The sequence below is a fragment of the Cupressus sempervirens genome, chromosome 4, assembly GCF_028749045.1.
Source record: "Cupressus sempervirens isolate cs-2001-9-10 chromosome 4, ASM2874904v1, whole genome shotgun sequence".
Classification (NCBI taxonomy): domain Eukaryota; kingdom Viridiplantae; phylum Streptophyta; class Pinopsida; order Cupressales; family Cupressaceae; genus Cupressus; species Cupressus sempervirens.
Genome location: NC_143121.1, coordinates 853,783,354 through 853,803,239, shown reverse-complemented (window position 1 = coordinate 853,803,239; position 19,886 = coordinate 853,783,354). Strand labels below are relative to the sequence as shown.

Here is a 19,886-nt window from a genome sequence, read left to right as displayed (position 1 = left end):
ATGGACCCTTTCTATTTTTGGAAAGTGCATTTGGTCACATGGAGAAATAATAGGTATGACTCCTATTTTGGATGACATATTTAAATGATGAGTATTTTGGGAGTTATTATATTTTTAGTGACCAAATTATTAATAATTATTAAATGGCTTATTATAAAGTTATAATTTAACTTCATTGGAAAGTGCTATTTATTAATTAGTTAAGCCAAGTCAAGTGAGAGAATTTAGAGGAAGCTTCTAATTAATGTTGTGTGGTGAAGCTTCTTGGGTGAAGTTACATTTTGGCAACAAAAGATAATTTGGAGGTTATAAATACAAGCCCATTTGTTGAGAAAAGCACACTTGAATATATATTTGCTTTTGTTGCCTTTGTGGCTTTTTCTGAGTTCTGATTCTCATGCCCTTGCTGAAGTATAAGGGTTTGAATTGTGAGTTGTTTCATTGGATCTACAGCTGAAGTATTGTAGTCTCAAAACTGAGATTTAATTTTGGGATTGCTTTGCAAATAGTTGCTGAGGTAAAACTATTTGCTAATTTTTCCTACTGTTTAACTATGGCTAAGGAGAAGATTAATTGTTGGAGCTGATTATTTTTCAACCTACTGTTGAGGTATAGTAGTTTTGGAATTTGAGTCTTGTGAATTAATTTGGGAGCCTCCCATTTCTACTCCTGCTGTAGCTTGAAAGACAACTACTGCGCTAGAAGTTTGTGATGATTCTTATTTGCATTTGGGCAAGCTTTCAGTGTGGTTTGATCTGCATATATAAGGTGAACAGGATTGCCCTATCGGGCTGTACGCATTTCCTTGGTCTGGGTGGTATTAGGATTCGAATTTGGGCGTGGTATTGCAGCTCTGTTAGACGCTTTAGTGGCCTGCTAGGAGTGACTTTGATCTGCTTCAATGGTATGTTAAATCTGCATCTAGTGAACACTTAATCTTCTGTTGTTGGGCATCATTTTGGGACTGCTGTAGCATTACATCTTAGGCTGCGATTGGTGGAGAAGTTTGATACTTTGCCAGTTCACTATTACATTTAACATCTCATTGTATGGGTGTTTAATAAGTACTATTTATGCAATGAATAAAGAGGATATGTTCATTTAATTGTGTATCATTATTCTGATATCAATTGAAGTTGTGAATGCAAAGTTTATTTTTGAGTAAGTTGAAGAATTTGATGTTTGTTGAAGTTATAACAGGTTGGGGTTTTTACACCAGTTACAATTTGGATTGCTTTGTGTTGGTGGAACTATGTAGACAAATTGCCCAACTCAGCAAAATGTGCTTACGTAAGAGTGAGTAAGGTATTTCTTTTCCCATGAACTAGGTGCGTGTGAATGTAGAACTGCATCAGATGCTTTGAATCTAGAGGTACATTTGTTCAAATTTCAATATTTGTTTTATAAAGCTTGCATGAATTTTGTTAATTGCAAGGAAACACTTGCCTTTGAAGCCGAAATGTTTGCCGATTCCACACCTAAAGGATTATTGGGTTGGCTGTGCTAATGAACATGAAGTGCTTAAAAGATTATAGAGAAGTTCATCTTATCCCAAATTGTCAGTTTTGGTCTAAAATTGAATATTAATGGAGTTGAAGAGGAGGATGAATATATCCTAGACTCCATCTACATTGAATCATGTCCTCTTCCTGTGCCAGAAATTGATTGGACCCTCCCAAAAAGTGATGACTTGGAGTTCAAGACCTTCCTTGTTATAAGGTGGACTGAAAAATGGTTGCATGAGAGGAGAAATGGGAACCTAAAGGCTAGGGAGAAAACGTGCAAAGACTCATACGAAAACTATGCCTATCTCTAAGAAAGCTAATAAAAGTGATACCATTTGTGATGCAGGTGAAGCCCCAAGTAAAGCTCATAAGTCAAGTCCAAGGGATGAAATTGTGAACCCAACATTTAATGTTGCTCTTGTTCGGGAGACATGGTCAAGAACGAAAAATAAGAGTAAATGGGCAAGGACTGAAACTCAGGAAGAAGTGGCTTACATAGATTCTGAAGGAGAAGATGAAAAGACCACTTCTAGGGAGGAAACTGAATTCTATAAGTTGTAAACTATTGACCTAGATGATTCCCTAGTTTTCATTCAAGCATTGTGTGTTATGGACTTTACATCGATTCAACTCCCAACTCTTGTTGGTCCACCATCATCCACTCCAAAATGGCTAGAAGCCTTAGTGATTAAGAAAAGGAAATTTGTACCTATTGGATTGCCTATCAAGGAAATGGTTAGCAAATGTCTTGAAATGACACTAAGGGCTAAGACATTGAAGCATACGACCCGAATGGTAGTTGACCCGCAAATGAGAAGATGAGTAGCACAGGTTGCTTGACCGATAACCATAGATGAGGTAGAAAAACCAACAATGAGACTTTACAATAGAGAAATTGGATTTGTGAGTGACTTTAAAATCACCTATTCAAGGCTGTAGCTGAGAAGATGTTAAGCAGGTCTTGGAAAGACGAAAAAGACAAGGAGCATAATAAAATGCTGAAGGCTATGGTCAAGTACATTGACGCCATTCGAGGGTTGTCCCCTCAACCTTTGCCTTAGGGAGTGCAGTTTTCGACCCAAAATTCCATGCTACCCAAAAGTTCCTTCACCAGGTACAAAGAGGTAGAATGATTAATGACCGAGTACATCGACGTCATTCGAGGGCTGTTGCCTCAACTTCTACCTTAGGGAGTGCAGTTTTTGACCCAAAATCCTAGGCCAACCAAAAGTTCCTTCACTAGGTGCAAAGAGGTAGAATGATTATGAGTGTTTTTGTAGAATGAGTGCAAAACATAATTCAAAAGGCTAAACTTTATGCGGACAAAATTAAAGAAGTGTCTGACAAAATGACATCAGCCAAAGCTGAATTAGAAACATAGACCTTTGTTTGGGAAAAAGAAGAAAACATATGGATTACTATAATTGCCCAAATCTAGAATTCCATAAATATGGAGTCGGTAAGTTCCTCACTAAAAAGCCTTCCATAAGTGTAGATGAATACATGCTCTACACTTGCAGAAATAACATCGAATGAGGGAGCTTGAATATTGGACAGGGGAAAATAGAGTAGTCCAAATTCACTAGGGAAGGACGAGCTCATCAGGATCGTATTGGAAGAACTTAGGTGCAACCAAGTCTTGTGCGTTTGAGAATGCAGGTAGGTAGATCAAGATGAAGAATCAATCCTGCAGGATTAAAAGGAGGAAGTGAATAAAATTAAGGATTCCAAGATTATCATTGCAGGGGATATATCCAAATTGGCACAGATTGAAGCCTTGCTATCTGTGTGTATTGGCAACTTGCCTAATCACACCACTAGAATTCGGGAGATCAAAAGGGAGGATATTTGGTGACAATGTGTAGTACACATCGGCGTACCCAACTTGAAGGTGATCCAGGATATTGTGGCAACCCAAATGGAGTGGAAGGCTATTCAACAGCTGACTCAGCTCAAGAATCCGGCAGGGCAACCCAGTGGCGGCTCGTGCATGCATGAGAATAGATAGTTTTTGGGGCATAAAGAGTTAGGTACTGGGGGATTATGAATTTTTGGACAATGTTTTGAAATATTTGAGTGTTTAGGATTTTGCGAAGATAGAGATTAACCAGCAAATTTTGGAATTTTTAAAATGGTTTGTTTCGTGATTTTCAATGGTATAAATTATTGAAATTCATGGGTGAATAAATCATATTTCTTTAGGGATTAAATTGCTACAGGTGCCAATTTTTTAAATATCATGATTTTTGTGATTTTTTAGGGCTTCTGCTGCTGTATTTTGAACTACATTTTGAGTTTGCTTTCTTTATTAGTATATTTTTTGGATAAAAAAACTTGTCCTCCTTCTGCCTAGGTTTAATATTGTCAATAAATTACAATATTCTTGATAATGTGCAATAAATTTTGTGGCTATTCACCTTTATTGCAAGAACATAGGGGGTTACTGTTAAATGAAGTTTACCACAGATAAAGGAAAAGCTTGTAGCTACATTATTCTGTACTCAGAGGCCACAATTGTAAATTATGTTTTTGTATGCTGAATTTCTATCACATCTAGGACAAGAAAAGAATAACCAGTTGATGCAAAGAGTTACATATTTCAATGTTTATGACAGAATAATGCTTGAATGCCTTCAATGAACATATGATTGAATCATAGGTTTATTCTTTGTTTACGTATATAAGTGTGAAATATGACAAGAAATATATTAATTAGTTTCTTCTAATTTGGATTGGGTGCATTGGTGCTAAAATAGGTTCGTGTGTTTATGCGAGCGCCTCCAAATTGTAGACGTATTATTGTTGCAACTAATATTGCAGAAACATCCCTCACTGTGGATGGTGTTGTGTAAGTATAACATGCATTATATTTCTTGGTGTAAATAAATTGCTTTTTAACAATCTTCCTGATATTGTCAATTGGATGTATGACAAGTGGGTTTTTAATATTAACAATTATTGATGTAGTTCTTGAAAGCCTTAGGAGTTAGGATATGATTAGCAAGAACTTTTGTAACTTTTCCGTACTGTTGGGCAAAATTCGAAAATGTGCATTTTATCTTTTAAAAACATATTCATGAAAAGGATTATAAATTAGTTATTAATGTTACACAAGATATCATTAGTACACACCTGTTTAATTACAAGAGGACCTAGATCCATACTGTACCGGATACAATTGTCAATACTAACTGATAATTGAAAGCATTTCTTGGTTGAAGGTATATATGCATTGTTAAATAAGGAAGTGCTATCAGTTTTCTCAATTTGTCCTACATAGAAATTGAGAAACTATTGCAGAAACTGAGTCTGAAAAAGACATTTTGCTGATTATCTGACTATTCCTGATCTGTAAACTACAATGCTAGTCAACATTCAGATTCTAAGAGAAGGTGTTTAATTTTTAATTTTAGGAGAACATCAGTACATAAAGGGAAAAATCCAACCCATAAGGGGCACAAAGTCATAAGCTAAATCAAGGGAGAGAAGAATTCACGGGAAGCTTAACAAACTGCCCCGTTATCCATGAATGTCCTCATCAATCAACTTTCGTAATTTACTAGAGCCCTCTTGAGACAGGTGCTCCCAATGTCTTAGCCAAACAATCAGCGACGTTTTCCATTTGAAATGGATGTGAGTGGAAGAGCCTAAATTCAAGTAATACACAGCCTGAGAATCTGTTGGGGGCCACTGAAGCCGACTGCCAATAAACAGTATCAAAATTCTACTTGTTCCTCAGATCAACTAAGACCTGAGAATCAGAGTCACAAAAATTTAAAAAACAACCAAGAGCCTCCATAATATTATTGGTCTTCTTCGCCTTGTAGATGGAAAAGAAGAAAAACACCTCACCAGAAATCTCGCTTCCAACTTTTTAAAACCCAGCATGTTCAGAATTTCCTCTAGGAGACCCATCTGCATTATTCCTAAGCACCTCTTTAGGAGGTGGAGACCACATGCCATCTCTCTAGGTTTTCTCTACAGGCTTACCTCTTGTTTGAGTCTAAGGAGGCCCCAACTTATTCCCCAATAATCGTATCCTCTGCATCATTATAACTTCTCCAAGCTCTGAGGGAATAAACACCTCACATTTGGTAAGAACAGTATCCTGATTCATGCCAAAACATGGACCTTTCCTAGATGCCACCTTTGTTTAAGGTAAATACAAAATATTTTTTGCCAGGTGCCCTAAAGAGATGACATAGGTTGAAGCACCACTTTGGAAAAGTGAAAAATAATAATTTAAATAATGTATTTCTGGCCAACCCCCTGGTTCTGGCACCCATCTTGAGCAAGGAAAAGAAAATAGTTGTGCCTGCATTGCCCAGCCTGATTAGAAGGTTTGCAACTTGTGGTGAAAGTGCAGATTTGAAGGGTAAAAAGAAGGTTGTGGTTACTGTGTTTCATTTTAGCATGAATTTATTGCAAATCTACCCATTCAAGTGTAGACGTGCCACTGAAAGAGAGCAGATCTATGAAGATTTATATCAGATTCTTGTGCATATAGTATAGATCACATTGCAGATCTGAAAGTTGAATCGATTGAGGATGAAATAGAGAAGACTTCAACGGCAAATTGGAGAAGACTCTAGTGCAGATAAAGAGCAGACTTTGATGGTAAATCGTAGCAGACCTAGTGCAAATTCAGAGCATAGTTTGAGTGGAATTTGGACCAGACTTAGGTTCAAATATAAAGCAGAGTTTGAGGGTCAATTGGAGCTGCCCTAACAGCTGATTTATGAGGCAAGTTAATGCTAGATTATTGTTGTGAGGTTCACACACCATCGCCCCAAAATCTTGGGGACCCCCTTTTTCGTTCGCCTTGGCAAAATTTTTTGGAAGTTGTCCAAAAAATTTTGATTTGATTTTTGAAAATTTTAAGTCTTGGACGCTTTCAGGCCTAAAGGGAGAGGGTTAGATTTATTTTCACCTAGTTTCAACTTGATTTTTCAGAACGACTAATTTCATCCTTAGGTCAAACAAATTTCAAAGAACAACACTTGGCAAGATAAAATTGTAAATCTTGTACTTGAACGACTTTTTTTGAAAATTTGGATATGAGTGTATAAATTTGAATAATTTTCAAAAAATAAATTTTTGTTAGATTTAAGTTTTTTGGAAAATCTAGAATTTTTCGGTGAGACAATTAATTTTGTGATGGTGAAATCAACTAGGAAAATCGATTTTAGACTCTAGAGAAATGATTTATTTTTGTCAAAAAATTAAAATTGCATAGCAAAATTGATTTGGATTAAATTGCAAAAATTGGCTTTAAATGGATTAAATTTGCCTTGAAGATTTTAAAATATTTAAAGAAATTAGTAATTTAAAATTGAAAAAATCAATTTTGCTTAGCCAAAATTCAATTTTTAATGATATATCAATTACTAAATCATCATTAAATGGGAACATTAGCATCTTCAAGGCTTTATTTACTTTATTTTTGCAATCTTGGTCTAACCGGCAATTTAAAAAAGTAAATTTCATCTTGGCAAAATTAATTTTTGTCTAAGCATTTAATTGGGGGCCAGATTTGTGTTCTAATTAATTTTTTTCTCTTTTTGCTCCCACGGTCCAGTTGGCCAGCTAAGGAGGGCAAGCAAATGGGGTATAAGAGGAAGTTCTTTCCCCTTATCTCCTCATTCCTCATTCCTCCTCTTCATTGTGCTTGGCGATTTAGACTAAAGAGCAGATTTCCTCTTTCTTGGACGATTTTGAAAGAGCAAATTGACATTTTTTCCTTGGGCGATTTTCTTACAAGGGGTAGATTGACATTACTTTTGACACTTTTTTTCGTGATAGAGATCTCCCATGCTTGGCAATTTTCTTTATAGGGCAAATCTGTACTCTATATTGGCGATTTTCTATGTTAAAGGTAGAATTCTTATGCTTCGCGATTTTCTCTACTGCAAATCAGTTTTCCCATTTTGGCAATTTATTTTTGGCAAAAGAGAACATTTTTAGAATTGCAAAGTTGGAGGGTAGATTTGTTATTGTTCTAGTCTGATTTTATATTTGCGAGAGGGTTGCGATTTTTTTCCCTCGCCCTAGCTGATTTTGAGGTCTGATTTTTCTAGCAAAGAGGCTATGATTTCTCTCAAGGTTGGACGATTTTTGGTTGAAGAAGGAAATAAGTGATAAGGCTTGATTTGTAGCACGTGCATGGACAATTTTAAGGGGGCCAAATTTTGATTTTTCCAGCTAGGGCATCAAGATTTGCAAGGGAATTGAAATTTTTGGCTTTGATCCTAAATTCCAAAAGAAAACCCGACCATTGGTAAAGGTAAGTTCAATTCATTTAGAGTTAAAAGGGGTCCTTAAGCAAATTTCGCTCTTTTGTTCTTGTCTAGTTTTGTTTCCCTTGGTTCTTCTTGCATTCATCATCCGCCACTTCATCATCCCATCCTAGGTTGAAGATTGGAGATTGATAAGGGTAGAATCCGTGATAGGACATTTGAAGAGGTAGAAATAAGCTAGACCACCCTATGAATGAAGTTGGGAGATATAAGTGTAGTCCATCCTAAGGCAACGACGAGGCAAAAATAAGTGTAGAATCCATCGATAGAAAGAAGGTTGGAGATTGATAAGGGTAGTCCATATCACCTAGAATGAAGGGGCAGAAATAAGTGTTTAGGATGGTAGATGTTAGTGCAAGTAAGAACCCTAAGGGAATGAACACTAAGAAAGACAAAGAGGATATGATGCCCAAAACAACTTTCTTCTTGAAAATGAGGCGAATAACTGATACCAATGTTGGTATAGTAAATATGATACAGGTAAAGGACAGACTAAAGGAAGGACAATCCCCTATGGCAAAGAAGATACACAGAAGTGGGATTGTACATGCAGCAACTTTTCCTCCTACCTTATCTAGAATTGGTTATGGAATGTGCATCTAGGTTTGATTTGATCAATAAATCTATCATCTTTGATAAAGGGAAGAGGGTGTTGGCCAACATTGGCGGACAGGCGATTGAAGAAGCATTTAACATTCTCCAGTACAAGAGCATGACAGTGGTGATGATGGATTAGGCAACCAAATCATTTCAGGATAACTAGAAGGCTTATTTCATGCATCTAAAGTAGGATTGTCTACATGAGGAAAAGAGAGGAGTAAGTAGATCATCGAGGCTCATGGTGGCGGACTTCAAATTAGAATATGGCGATCTCATTGTGCTTCTCAGCCGGATCATGGGCCTAGCTCAAGGTATGCAATTCGAAAATTGGATGTACTTTTTTATTGATGAAATTGAAAAAGGAAAAAGAGGATTTGGTTGGGCTAGGATCATAAGCAGGAATCTAGAGTTGCAACTTAGAACCGTACAAAACAAAAAGCAATTCTACATGGGATCCTATCTATTTTATTTAATTGCTAGATTGTATAAAATTCCGGGACTTAAGGCCTTAGGAGAGGTTGAAAGTGGGCCGGGGCAATATTTGGTGCATGAATGCTATCCACATCTTCATTTGCACAACAAAGATTACAAAATGTTTTGTGATGCCTTTGCCATGAAGACAATAAATGTATTACAAGGGACACCTGCTAGGAGACTCTCATCGGAAGTAGAAGCGAAGATAAAGAAATATGGGAGTTGGTTTATCCAATTTCCGCAATTCACCTACATTAGAGTAGTAGGGAGTACAGTTTGTCCCAAGAGTATTAGGGAGTACAGGTAGTTTTGATGGAATTGGCTGAGCAACTTGAGCATTATGATAGAATAATGAGACTTGAAGGTAAGACAGGGATTACCTTCTCATTCGGAATTGGCAATGATAGTTGCCCCAATTGTGTCACCTCTGCAGTTGCAGAGAAGGAATTGGAATGGTATCATCTAGGATGGTATAGAGCAAAGCAAAGATTCGATCCTAATGATCTTATTAAGGTATCTCATGGAAATGAATTTAAACATGTTCCCACTATAAAAGACTTTTGGGCCAATGCCAAGGATGACTTTCATGTGAGAAAGCTAGCTTTCTCAAGATTGTCGGTGAACATGATAAGAGATATCAAATGGAGAAGCCTTGATTTTCCCGATCAACTGGAAGATGATGGAGATGCGCTAAGAGAAGATTATGTTACAGTAGAAGGAACAGAGTTGAATCCAATAGATTGGGATGATTATCAGGATCCTTCCTTGGAGGCAGTTACAAGAGCAGTTGATTTGCATACCGAGTCATGGTATAATGAAAGATTAAGGAAGCTACAAAGTCAAAGGATCCCCCTTATGAGAAGATGAAGCCAAAAGAAGGTCCAACAGAATCAGTCGAACAGAAGGGTGGAGGAAGTAGCTGACAACAAGAAATAGTTAGAAGCAAGAAAAGAGCTTTGGAGGTTGAGAAAAGTAAAGAACATCTAGAACCTCCAGCCAAGAGACAACACGTAGCGCCATCAAGGGAAAGTATAATTGAGGCTAGAGGCCAAGAAGATAACACAAGTGAACAAAGGACCACGGTAGAGGTGAGCTCTGATTCAGAGTCAAGTGGTTACAACAATAGCACCAAGTACTCTCCCCTCTAAGAAAACCAACGTGGAGATGACATGGCAGTTGCTAATGAAGAAAAAGATGGGCTGAAAATAAGTCAGGCACCCGAGGCCGTTGGTGATGCTTTGTTAGTCGAACCAAATCCAGATTTGGGGAGATGCACTGCACCACTATGATTAAGGCAAATGCTTATGCCAAGAGGCGAGGTAGTAATTGCCCGAACAACGAAAGACATTCAAGGATTAATAGAGAAGGGTGATAGTGAGAACTAGAAACAGATTGCAAAAAACGGTGGCAAAGGTAACTAGGAGTGACAATGATGGTCACTGAAAGGTTCAGATTGCTATACCAACAGTCAACAAGGCATTGGATGAGATTGCGGCCCAAGAATATGAGATAGTGGAACATAATTTGGGAAGAAACACAGATGATATGGAATGTAAAGAGATCCAGGAGGGTATAGCTTCAATCAGAGAAAGGTTGAGGAAGGCAAATGAAAGGATCGTAAAGTTGGAGGCCGAGAACAAATATTGGAGAGATTGACAGACTATCCAATAGTTGCACCAAGCAGCCCTTCCTCAAGACAGCAGGAGCAACCTAGAAGAGATATCAGCTCAACTACATGAAGTTAGGGATTGGATCCATGATACAATCCAAGTTTGGCGAAATTTCTTGCCTTCCTTTATCTCGACATTTTGGTCATTAGTGACTGTTAGAAACAAATTCAGAGTATTTGAAGAGGAGTGGAAGGATTTCCTTCTAGTCAAGGATTTAACTATTCCCAGGCTACAGGCGTTCATTGGGCTATCAGAGGCATATTTGGAAAGGACCAGGTTGGTTGATGAAAGAAGATTGAGTACGGTTGAGTCTTGGTTTGTTGCCTTGACTACCAGATTGAGAACACTCGACGAGATACAAAATGTAGTTGCACAGCACGGCCCAAGCATTGACACTTTCATTTTAACCATGTGAGCGACATTGGGGTGGCACTTGATTTTGAAGACATTAGAGAAAAAGACATTGATGAGACAAGACTTGGATCAAGTTTGGATGAGTTAGGAAAGGTTGCTATGAAGAAGAAATATTTGGGCACACTTTCCTTCGTCAATGCCTTTATTGGATTTGCAAAAGAGTATGAGAAGGACCATGAGAAGACACTATAGGCAGCAAGCAGCATGATGAAATCGACTGAGCTCAAGATAAAACATACACCTTGCCTTCCCATGGAAGAAGTCAACGAAAGGCTAGCTAGGTTCATTGCCTTATCTAAAAGAATGAAAGAAAAATGGAGATTTATATTAGAAGATCATTTGATGTAAGCCCAAGTGGCAATTTCTCTTTCTTCTAGGGTAGGACAAGTGTCTAATTCTGATTGGCCACCATTTTGGTGCCTTCTCATTGGTTGCTACTTTTCCACTTTTTTCATTGATCAATTGGTGAGGTGGCATCTTCTCATTGGCCGACGGGGTGGCAACCCTAATTAGGGTTTCTAGGATTCATCTGGATCATCGGTTTTGCCTCTTTATCTCTACCATTGGTTGTAGATTTTGGCCTCTATATAAGGCCATTTGCTCTCATTTGTAATGGTCGGAGAAAATTGTTGCAAAGATAATGCCAAAAATTGCTTTTCTTTCTCATTGTTGTGACTTGCATGGTGATTAAGAGCTTTGGGTATTGTTGCATGGTTTCTACTTCCAAATAGTTAGAGTAAAATTTCTTTTCAAGTTGTTAAAGTGGATTGTATTTCAAGTTGTTAAGTAAAGAGTAAAGTAGATGAATAGTTGCATGGTAGCATTGGTGGATGTTTGATAGGGATAACTAGGCCACTAGCATCCTAGCGGCTTGTTGGGAAGCCTTGTGTGGTAAACTAGTTCACTTTCCTTTGAATCATTGTATCCATGGAGGTGGAGCCGCTGGTTAATTTTCATTAGACTCGTTCCCCGTCCATTTGCTAATCTTCCATTCATAGGAGTGGGAGTAGAATAGCAAGTAGTTTAGGAGTTAGAATTTTGAAGAGGAAAGTTAGAAAGGTGTAACTCATAAGAACCATTCACCCTCCATCACTATGACCTTCTCCACCAACATCATCTAGCATTCACACCGAATCACCATCACCATCACCATCATTCCACCAAAGTCCAAGTCATCCTCAAACAAATAGCGTAAGGCTGCCTATGTGATTACCAACAAATCACATCGATATATTGAGTTAGTATCCATAGGTGTAAGGAACATTGGACTTATTCTCATGTCCCATGAGTATTAACTTTTCAAGAGAGTAATTGTGTGTTTGATACTCTGTATCAGATATTCAATTGCTTATATGTTATGTGGTATTAAAAACTGACATCAACAATTATGAAGTCCTCTAAAGGGGTCTAGGGAACATCTAACAAACATTATTATCATCTTACAAACATCATTAACATCATTCTCACTAGACCACCTACTAGTATCATTTTGGCTGAGTTAAGGGCTCACCCCTTTAAAGTTGCCATCTTTGATATGAGCTGGTTTCTTCACTGGCTTCGGGGGTTTGTTGACTCAGTGAAGGGTTGGCACAAATATTCTTACTTGGCTTATCGCTCCTCCGATGCGAGCATAGCGATCAATCCTGCTGGTAGTGCCTGATGATGGTATGCTCATGCCTCTACTCTCTTATGGTTTGTGGGCACTAATTTTGATCATTTGTCTCCCTTCCAATACTAATTGGATTCTCCCTCTCATGTCCTCCCTACCCAGTTGGAGTTGAATGGGCATATTAGGATGGACATCTACAAGAGGTATATTCACATGACCTGGATCGACCCCCTGAGGGGGCTTTGTCCTAGTATTGCCTTCTATGTTGTGCATTACATTGACATTTAGGATGTTGTCATTGTGTTATGTTGAGTGGTGTCGAAATCATGCCCTACATATTCCTCTAGGTTCCTTCAAGATAGGATCCCATCACCTTTGCGTCTTGATTGACCACTAGATAGACATAGATGCTCGGATTTGCCAGCTTTGTAACTTGAGTGTGGCTGAGATAGAGTTACACTTTCTATTCCATTGTCCAATCTATTATGAGATTTGCAGGAGGTTTCAATGTCTGTTTAGAGATTGCCAATCCTTAGCTTCCTTTTTTAGATACACCGATAAATGGTGCTTGGTGCTCTACTTCCAAGAGGCTACTCATCTTCGTTATCACACCTTATAGCTTTAGTCTCCCTCGATAGCTAGGCCAATTCAGCTCATCACTTATTTCATGCCGGTCACCTCCACCAGAGGCACCAAACATTCAATGGGCCCTTCTACTTCAATTCATACCAGGGTGGTGAGGCCTCACAGAGACCACACACCTTGATGATAGTGCCCCACTCCTTGTGGTTCTTAGAGACAACCTTGAACCCCCTTCTGCCCTACTGGTTACCCTTTTGTTATGGGGTACTTCCCTACAATAGGGTACCCTTCGTCTTTGTGGTGGTGTTCTCGTGGTTCTCTCGTTTGCTTTGTTTCTTGGTTGTTGGTTCTCTCCTTGGACACCAATTGGTGTCTCGACTGTAGGCTGCCTCTTTGTTTTAACTTTCATTCCCTTAGACCCTTTTGGTGGTCTTTAGTTGGACATAAATAATTTATCTTATCTTACATTGTATTGTCCCCACTAGCAAGGACAATAATGCCTGCAAAACCAATGTTAGAATTTATACAATAATAAAATATATTTCACTATTCTACCCTCTATCGTAACCCAACCTTAAAGACGTCTCCACATTGGGATCAATAATGCTCTTGAGGATCCATAGATCCCCGGTTACTTCTCTGTCTTCTATGAAGTACTCCCTTTAAGGTCCCTCCTAGAAGAGACATTCTCTATCTAAGGCCCTTGACACATATGCATATGTTAACATCTACGGAATATTCCAGCTTTATAACCATATTAAGATCACTCTCTTCCCAAAGGGACTCTCTTGATCTTAAACCATTAACGATTAGGTCGTATTTGTTATCCATTTCGAATTACATATTTACATATACATATGTATATGCATAAATTATCCACAAGTATGATTTATTAATACAAATAGATTTATAAATATAATTAAATAAATTTAATCCATAAACATACTTTTTTTACCTTCCTCTTTTCTTGGTCCATGTTGCTCTATCATTAGTTGGCCCTTCAATGAATTAGTCCTGCTAGATTGTCTCAAATTTATATTTACTTTCTATAATTCTTCATTTTCTAATTATAAGGAAAGGATAAAAATATACTTTTGTGTTTCTCCTTTACCAAGAGTCACAGCCTTTCATAATACAAATCTTTTAAAAAGTCACAACACTTCATAATTATAATCTTTTCGAAAAGTCAGAACACTTCATAAATTTAATCCTTTGGAAAAGTCCCAATACTTTATAATTACAACATTTTTGAAGAGTCACAATTATTCATAATTATGACCCTTTCGAAGGTTCACATCCTTTCAATATCATTGATACCTTTTCAGAAAGCCACTTCCTTATTTTCTTCATATTACTTTCCTCTTTCAATTTTCCTTTTTGAACTCCTATCTTCTACTCCTCCTTTTCTTCGTCTCTAAAATAAACTCTCCTCCCTTTTATATCTTAATTTTAAGGAGTCGTGTCTATTTTTCTAAATATCTTGACTTTCATTAGATTTAGTTAATTTATATTATTCTATGTTATATTGTTTAGTTACTTACTTATTTGTGTTTATTATTATTTATTATTAAATTCTATTTAGAAAGTTCACATACTTTCTACAATATTATCTCTTGTATTTAATTTAATTAATTAATTAATTTATTTTGATTTTATTATTTTTTAATTATTTAAAATATCACACTAAATATTATTTCATTGATAATATAGATTAAATAATAGTTATTTCCTATTTTTATATGTTAATATTAGCTTTAATATAACTTTATTATCATTATTTATTTACTAACATTATATTTACTATTATCTAATTATTATTAAAATTTTATTTTAAAATAGGGATATGACAGTCCACCCTTACTCAGATTGCTTGTTCTCAAGCAATTAGATAATTTCTTCTATTGAGTTAAAATAGATATTTCTTTTAGTCTGAATTCTTATGTTGCTAACATCGATATGTTTGAATTCTTTCTAATAGTCATTAACTTTCTACATTAGTCTTTTATATAAATTATTTTCCTAAATCCTCGTTAACCCTACAGGATGACATGATCATGCTCTGATACCACTATATTGTACCCACTAGCAAGAACAATAATGCTTGCAAAACCAATTTTAGAATTTGTACAATAATAAAATATATTTCACTATTCTACCCTCTGTCCTAACCCAACCTTAAAGACGTCTCCACATCAGGATCAATAACCCTCTTGAGGATCCTTAGATCCCCGGTCACTTTACTATCTTCTATGAAGTGCTTCCTTTAAGGTCCCTCCTAGAAGAGATATTCTCTATCCAGGGCCCTTGACACATATGCATATGTTAATGAAATGACCCTGGCTATTAAGGTCACTTAAAAAACCAATGCTTAACTTGAGACAATTCGTCAAACACTTGTCTTACAGTCTGAACTGCACTTATGGAAAATATTATACTATGAATTTTGTCAAAACTGGGCATGTACTGAATGCTACTGCTGGAGGTACTTACCTGATTATAGGGAGTTGTTCACAGAACTAACAACTTGTTGTTAAATGATGCCCAAACGTGTTACACAAACTGAGACAAATTCACAAACAGTTGGCAAGAAAAATAGAGGTATAGCTGTAAACTTTAAAAATTTGCCATAATGCTGAATACTGAGACATTAATTATTTAAATCATTCTTCCCCCCCTCATATGTTTGATTATTACAATGAATGATTATTCAAGTATATCCTTGGCCTAGTCTTAAAATTAATATGCACACATAAGAACCTGAGAATGTCAGCGCTGCCCAATTGCTGAGGAAATTCTAAAGTCGAATAGATCTGTACATGAATACTCCAGTCAATATTTAATTCCCAGCTGGAACAGGCCTGGGCTTAGCCATCATAATCCTGGCCATTAGTGTCGATGAATCTGAAGTGAATCTTCAAGATGTTCTTGACCCATCTACCAATACTGCTGTAATAATTCGCAACCTTCAAACAATGCCTAATCTGACATGAACTGAATCCGCTTGATGTCAAGGAAGACGAAGCCCCAAATTGCATGGAATTTGGATCAGTTATGAAGGCTGGGTTGTTCCTGCACAATTCTGTTCCTCTTAAACTTCAGACTGCGTGCTAAGTCCCTGTGTCTTAATATGAACTGTATAATGGTCGGATTAAGACCTCTAATCTATTCCGACCTGCTCCTCTCAGCCCGTCCACACTGCTGTACCCGTACAGTCCTGTGCGATTTTAATATAATTTCCAGACTTCCAAAAACAGCGCCCAAACTAGTATGGACTGAACCGCCTAGGGATATTAGATAGTCCTTTAAAGCTTAAATTGAAACTCTCAATCAGTTCTGTGGAAAATAAACAAATTTGTGACCATGAACCTTAGTACGGCTCTAACCTGTACGACCCTGTTCAACAAATAATCTGCTTGGTATTGGGTGCCAAACTTGGTATAATTTGGACTGCCGAGGGTTAATGTATAACCCCTCTCAGACATAAATTCAGACTCCCTCGCAGTAAGAAGTTATGAATAAAAATGTGCTTCCGGCTTCTTTCGAATTTCTCCAGTTCTGCGATGATTTGTGTAGACGGCAATTAATTCCACTCTAACTAATCTTCCAATGATCAATGATCCTCAAAATTGGCCTTAGGCCACAGATTTTTGCCCTGATGAAATGACTGTGATGTCACCTCCAATCTACAATAATTCAGGTGATATTTCACACCCTCAAAATTGTGTACCAATTGAGAGTTTTCGTTCTCAATGGCCAGTTGTGTCAATTGCAGAAACCCTAGGCTCCACAATGCACATGTGATTGAATCACAATCTGATATCAAGAGGGAAATAAACAACTGCTTGATTCGAATGGAGCCTCGGGGTGCCTATTTATTCTTTTCTCTCCACCTTCTCCAGAGACTTCTAGAACATTTTTGATTTTATCTCTTAAGTGACTTTATTAAATATTTTTATAATCCAAGTCACTTTATTAAATTAATTAAATATAAAGTTACCTTTTGATATTTATTTATTTGATAACTTTATAAATAATTAACTTAATATCACTTATTTATTTAATTAAAATAATTAATTAGTCGTCCTTATAAAATATTCATTATTTTGGACAACCAGATTAATTAAATTAATTAAATAGAAGTGTCACCAAATATGGGGACATGACAGTCTGCCCTTCCTGAAATTGCTTGTCCCCAAGCAATGGCTGAACCATAAACCAATCAGTCTGCCTGGATCCCAAATGTAAATCTGAGTATCATCCCAATCCGCACCATACTCTCGTGGAGAAAACATTATTACCAACAGCTGAAAAACTGTACTCAATTCCCAAACAACTGACAATTCTGATGAAATCATCTGAAAACCAACTGTAGATGTCGGTAGAAGAAACCATTTTGCGGAACTCAAGCCAACTGAAACATCAACTCTATCAAAACTCAAGCCCCTGTCAAAATGACACTTGCACCCAACTGCACTGTAGATATGACAACAGCCATAGGTACTTGAATCACTGCCATCAAATCCAATCTCTGAAAAACTGCTCCGGGTGTGTCGATGCTGCAGGCTGAGTAACTTGCTACTACCAATTTTATTTTCAAAAGATGGTGCCAATCTATCCCCTAATGGATGGTAAGAAACTGGAGCCAATCTACATCTGCGTGAAATAAAATCTTCTATCTCTGTGTCAAAAGAAAAATGATGAGCGTACCCTACCGTATAATGCCGGTAAGAACCTCCAATTTCTGCTGCTAGCTCATCATCACTGAACTGGTAATCAACATATGGCTCCAATCTCTGACTCCGAGTGACTGTAGGTCGGATAGGTCCCTGTGCATTCTGCTCAACAAACCCCTCCTCGAGATCCCTGTGAGGTAGCATAGTAGAAAGGACCCCTATAATCTTCTCAACCAATCTGCAAATAACACTAGTATCTTGGATGAGAACACCTTCTGTCACTTTATGCGAGTCCAAATGAACACATGCACTATCCAGCAAATACTCCATGAACGGTTCAGTGCAGTAAAAATTATACGAGGAAGCATCAATATACTTCCCTGCACACCACAACTGATCCTCCTGTGAAGGTGGCATACCCAACTGTACCACACTGTCATTTATCAGAGAAGAATCAATCTGGAGACTTGACTCTACTGGTATCCCAAACTCATTAGGACCAGCGACTTCCAAATCCTGGACATGTGTGTCAACCCTAACAACATGCTCCTCAGTAGCAACCGCAGGAGTGTACTCACCACCAACCACCTCAATAGACAAATGAACTGGGTCTGGGGCTGGTTTTGACCGCAAATGCTCCAACTCCACGGTCACCTCCTTCAACTGAAACTGTGACTTCTGTAGATCCCGCCGTGTGTCCTCTAAAGCCTCAGTAGTCACTATGAGCTCCTGGGAAAGCTCACTCACCTCCTCTTCACGATCCAAGAGTGCCTCATAGGCTGTACTCCCCCACTCAACTAGGTGATCACGGTCGGCTACCAATCGTAAGTAATCCTGCTTCAAAATCCGGACAGCTTCACTCAAGGCATGAATCTTTGCCAAAGAAAAATAACCACCGCTGGACTCATCTATCATAGAAGTACCCCAACCAGTAACGGCCAACAATTGACGAGCAGTATCAAAATGCTCACAAGCGATAGCAATGTCTCGCTTACTAACTTTCAACTGGCTAGTCACATGATGGCACTGGCTAGACTGTCTTCTATAAACTCCCTCTGACGCATTGTCTAAAGGAGTATCTTCAAAGATACTGGTCTCTGGATTATTACCATCCATATTTTGCGAATCAACTCTAAAACTCATATCAACATCCAGAGTGTCAGAATCTGTAGTACTGCTGTCTAACGCCTCTGTACCCAAAGAAATTGTCAAGGAAGCTAAATCTTCAAAACTGTCCACTTCATCCTCCTGGGTGTCATCAAGGCCAAAACGATCCTGGGACTCATTTGTACACACTGTCAAATATGAAAAATCTTCAACACCTTCCAGCAAGAACGATCGTCTGCATATATGAACCGAACCCAACAACGGTGTATAAAGACTAATACCAACATCGGTCAAGCTGCTGGCACAAAGAAAGACAACACCGGGTATTTTGCTAATCCAGTCCATGATAGTATTTAAACAATCACTGCTACCATTAAGTGTTCTCCAGTCAATTGAATCCCAAACGCTGCTGAAACATTCTTGAGTCCATATCCGTAAACAAGGAATAGCTGGTAACTCAAGCAAACTACTTACCTGAGTAATGTGACCAATACCAACTAACTCTTCATATTTGTTTGACATTGTCCTTGTATCCTGGATGTGAATACAAGATGAACTCGTAACATTATCAGCAACCTCATATGATCCCTCTTCTGTCAAAAACTGAGTGCAAGATGAACTTAAGCTCAGCTCCATGTCGTGCTCATGCCCATGTTTCTTCCCGTCCTGTAATGCCAATGAATTATTTACCTGAGAAACTTGAGTGTCTTCAAGCTTGCAAGAAACCTTGTCAATTTCCTCCTTCCTTCTCAAGGCATCTGAGTAGTCTCTGACAAGTCTAAGAAGATGGTCACGATCTGATAGAAGATGTAGATAACTCAACTTCATCGTTCCCATTCCCTCTCTAATCGCTTGTAGGTCAACACAAGAGAACTTTGCCTGGACTTTTTTTTGTCTATCCTGTAACTGAATCATCTGGATGTGATCCTCTAACATGTCCCGCATCTTGTCATGAT

At 37.8% G+C, this 19,886-nt stretch overlaps 1 protein-coding gene across 1 annotated transcript in view; it reads left to right on the top strand.

Moving 5' to 3' along the window:
- The window catches only part of LOC149564066 (RNA helicase family protein), a 280,646-nt gene that overhangs the window by 56,455 nt on the left and 204,305 nt on the right, over positions 1–19,886 (top strand). Inside the window, exon 7 of the mRNA XM_089827161.1 lies at positions 4,262–4,353. Coding sequence (XP_089683287.1) covers positions 4,262–4,353 — 92 coding nt within the window. The remainder of the gene's footprint in view (positions 1–4,261; positions 4,354–19,886) is intronic.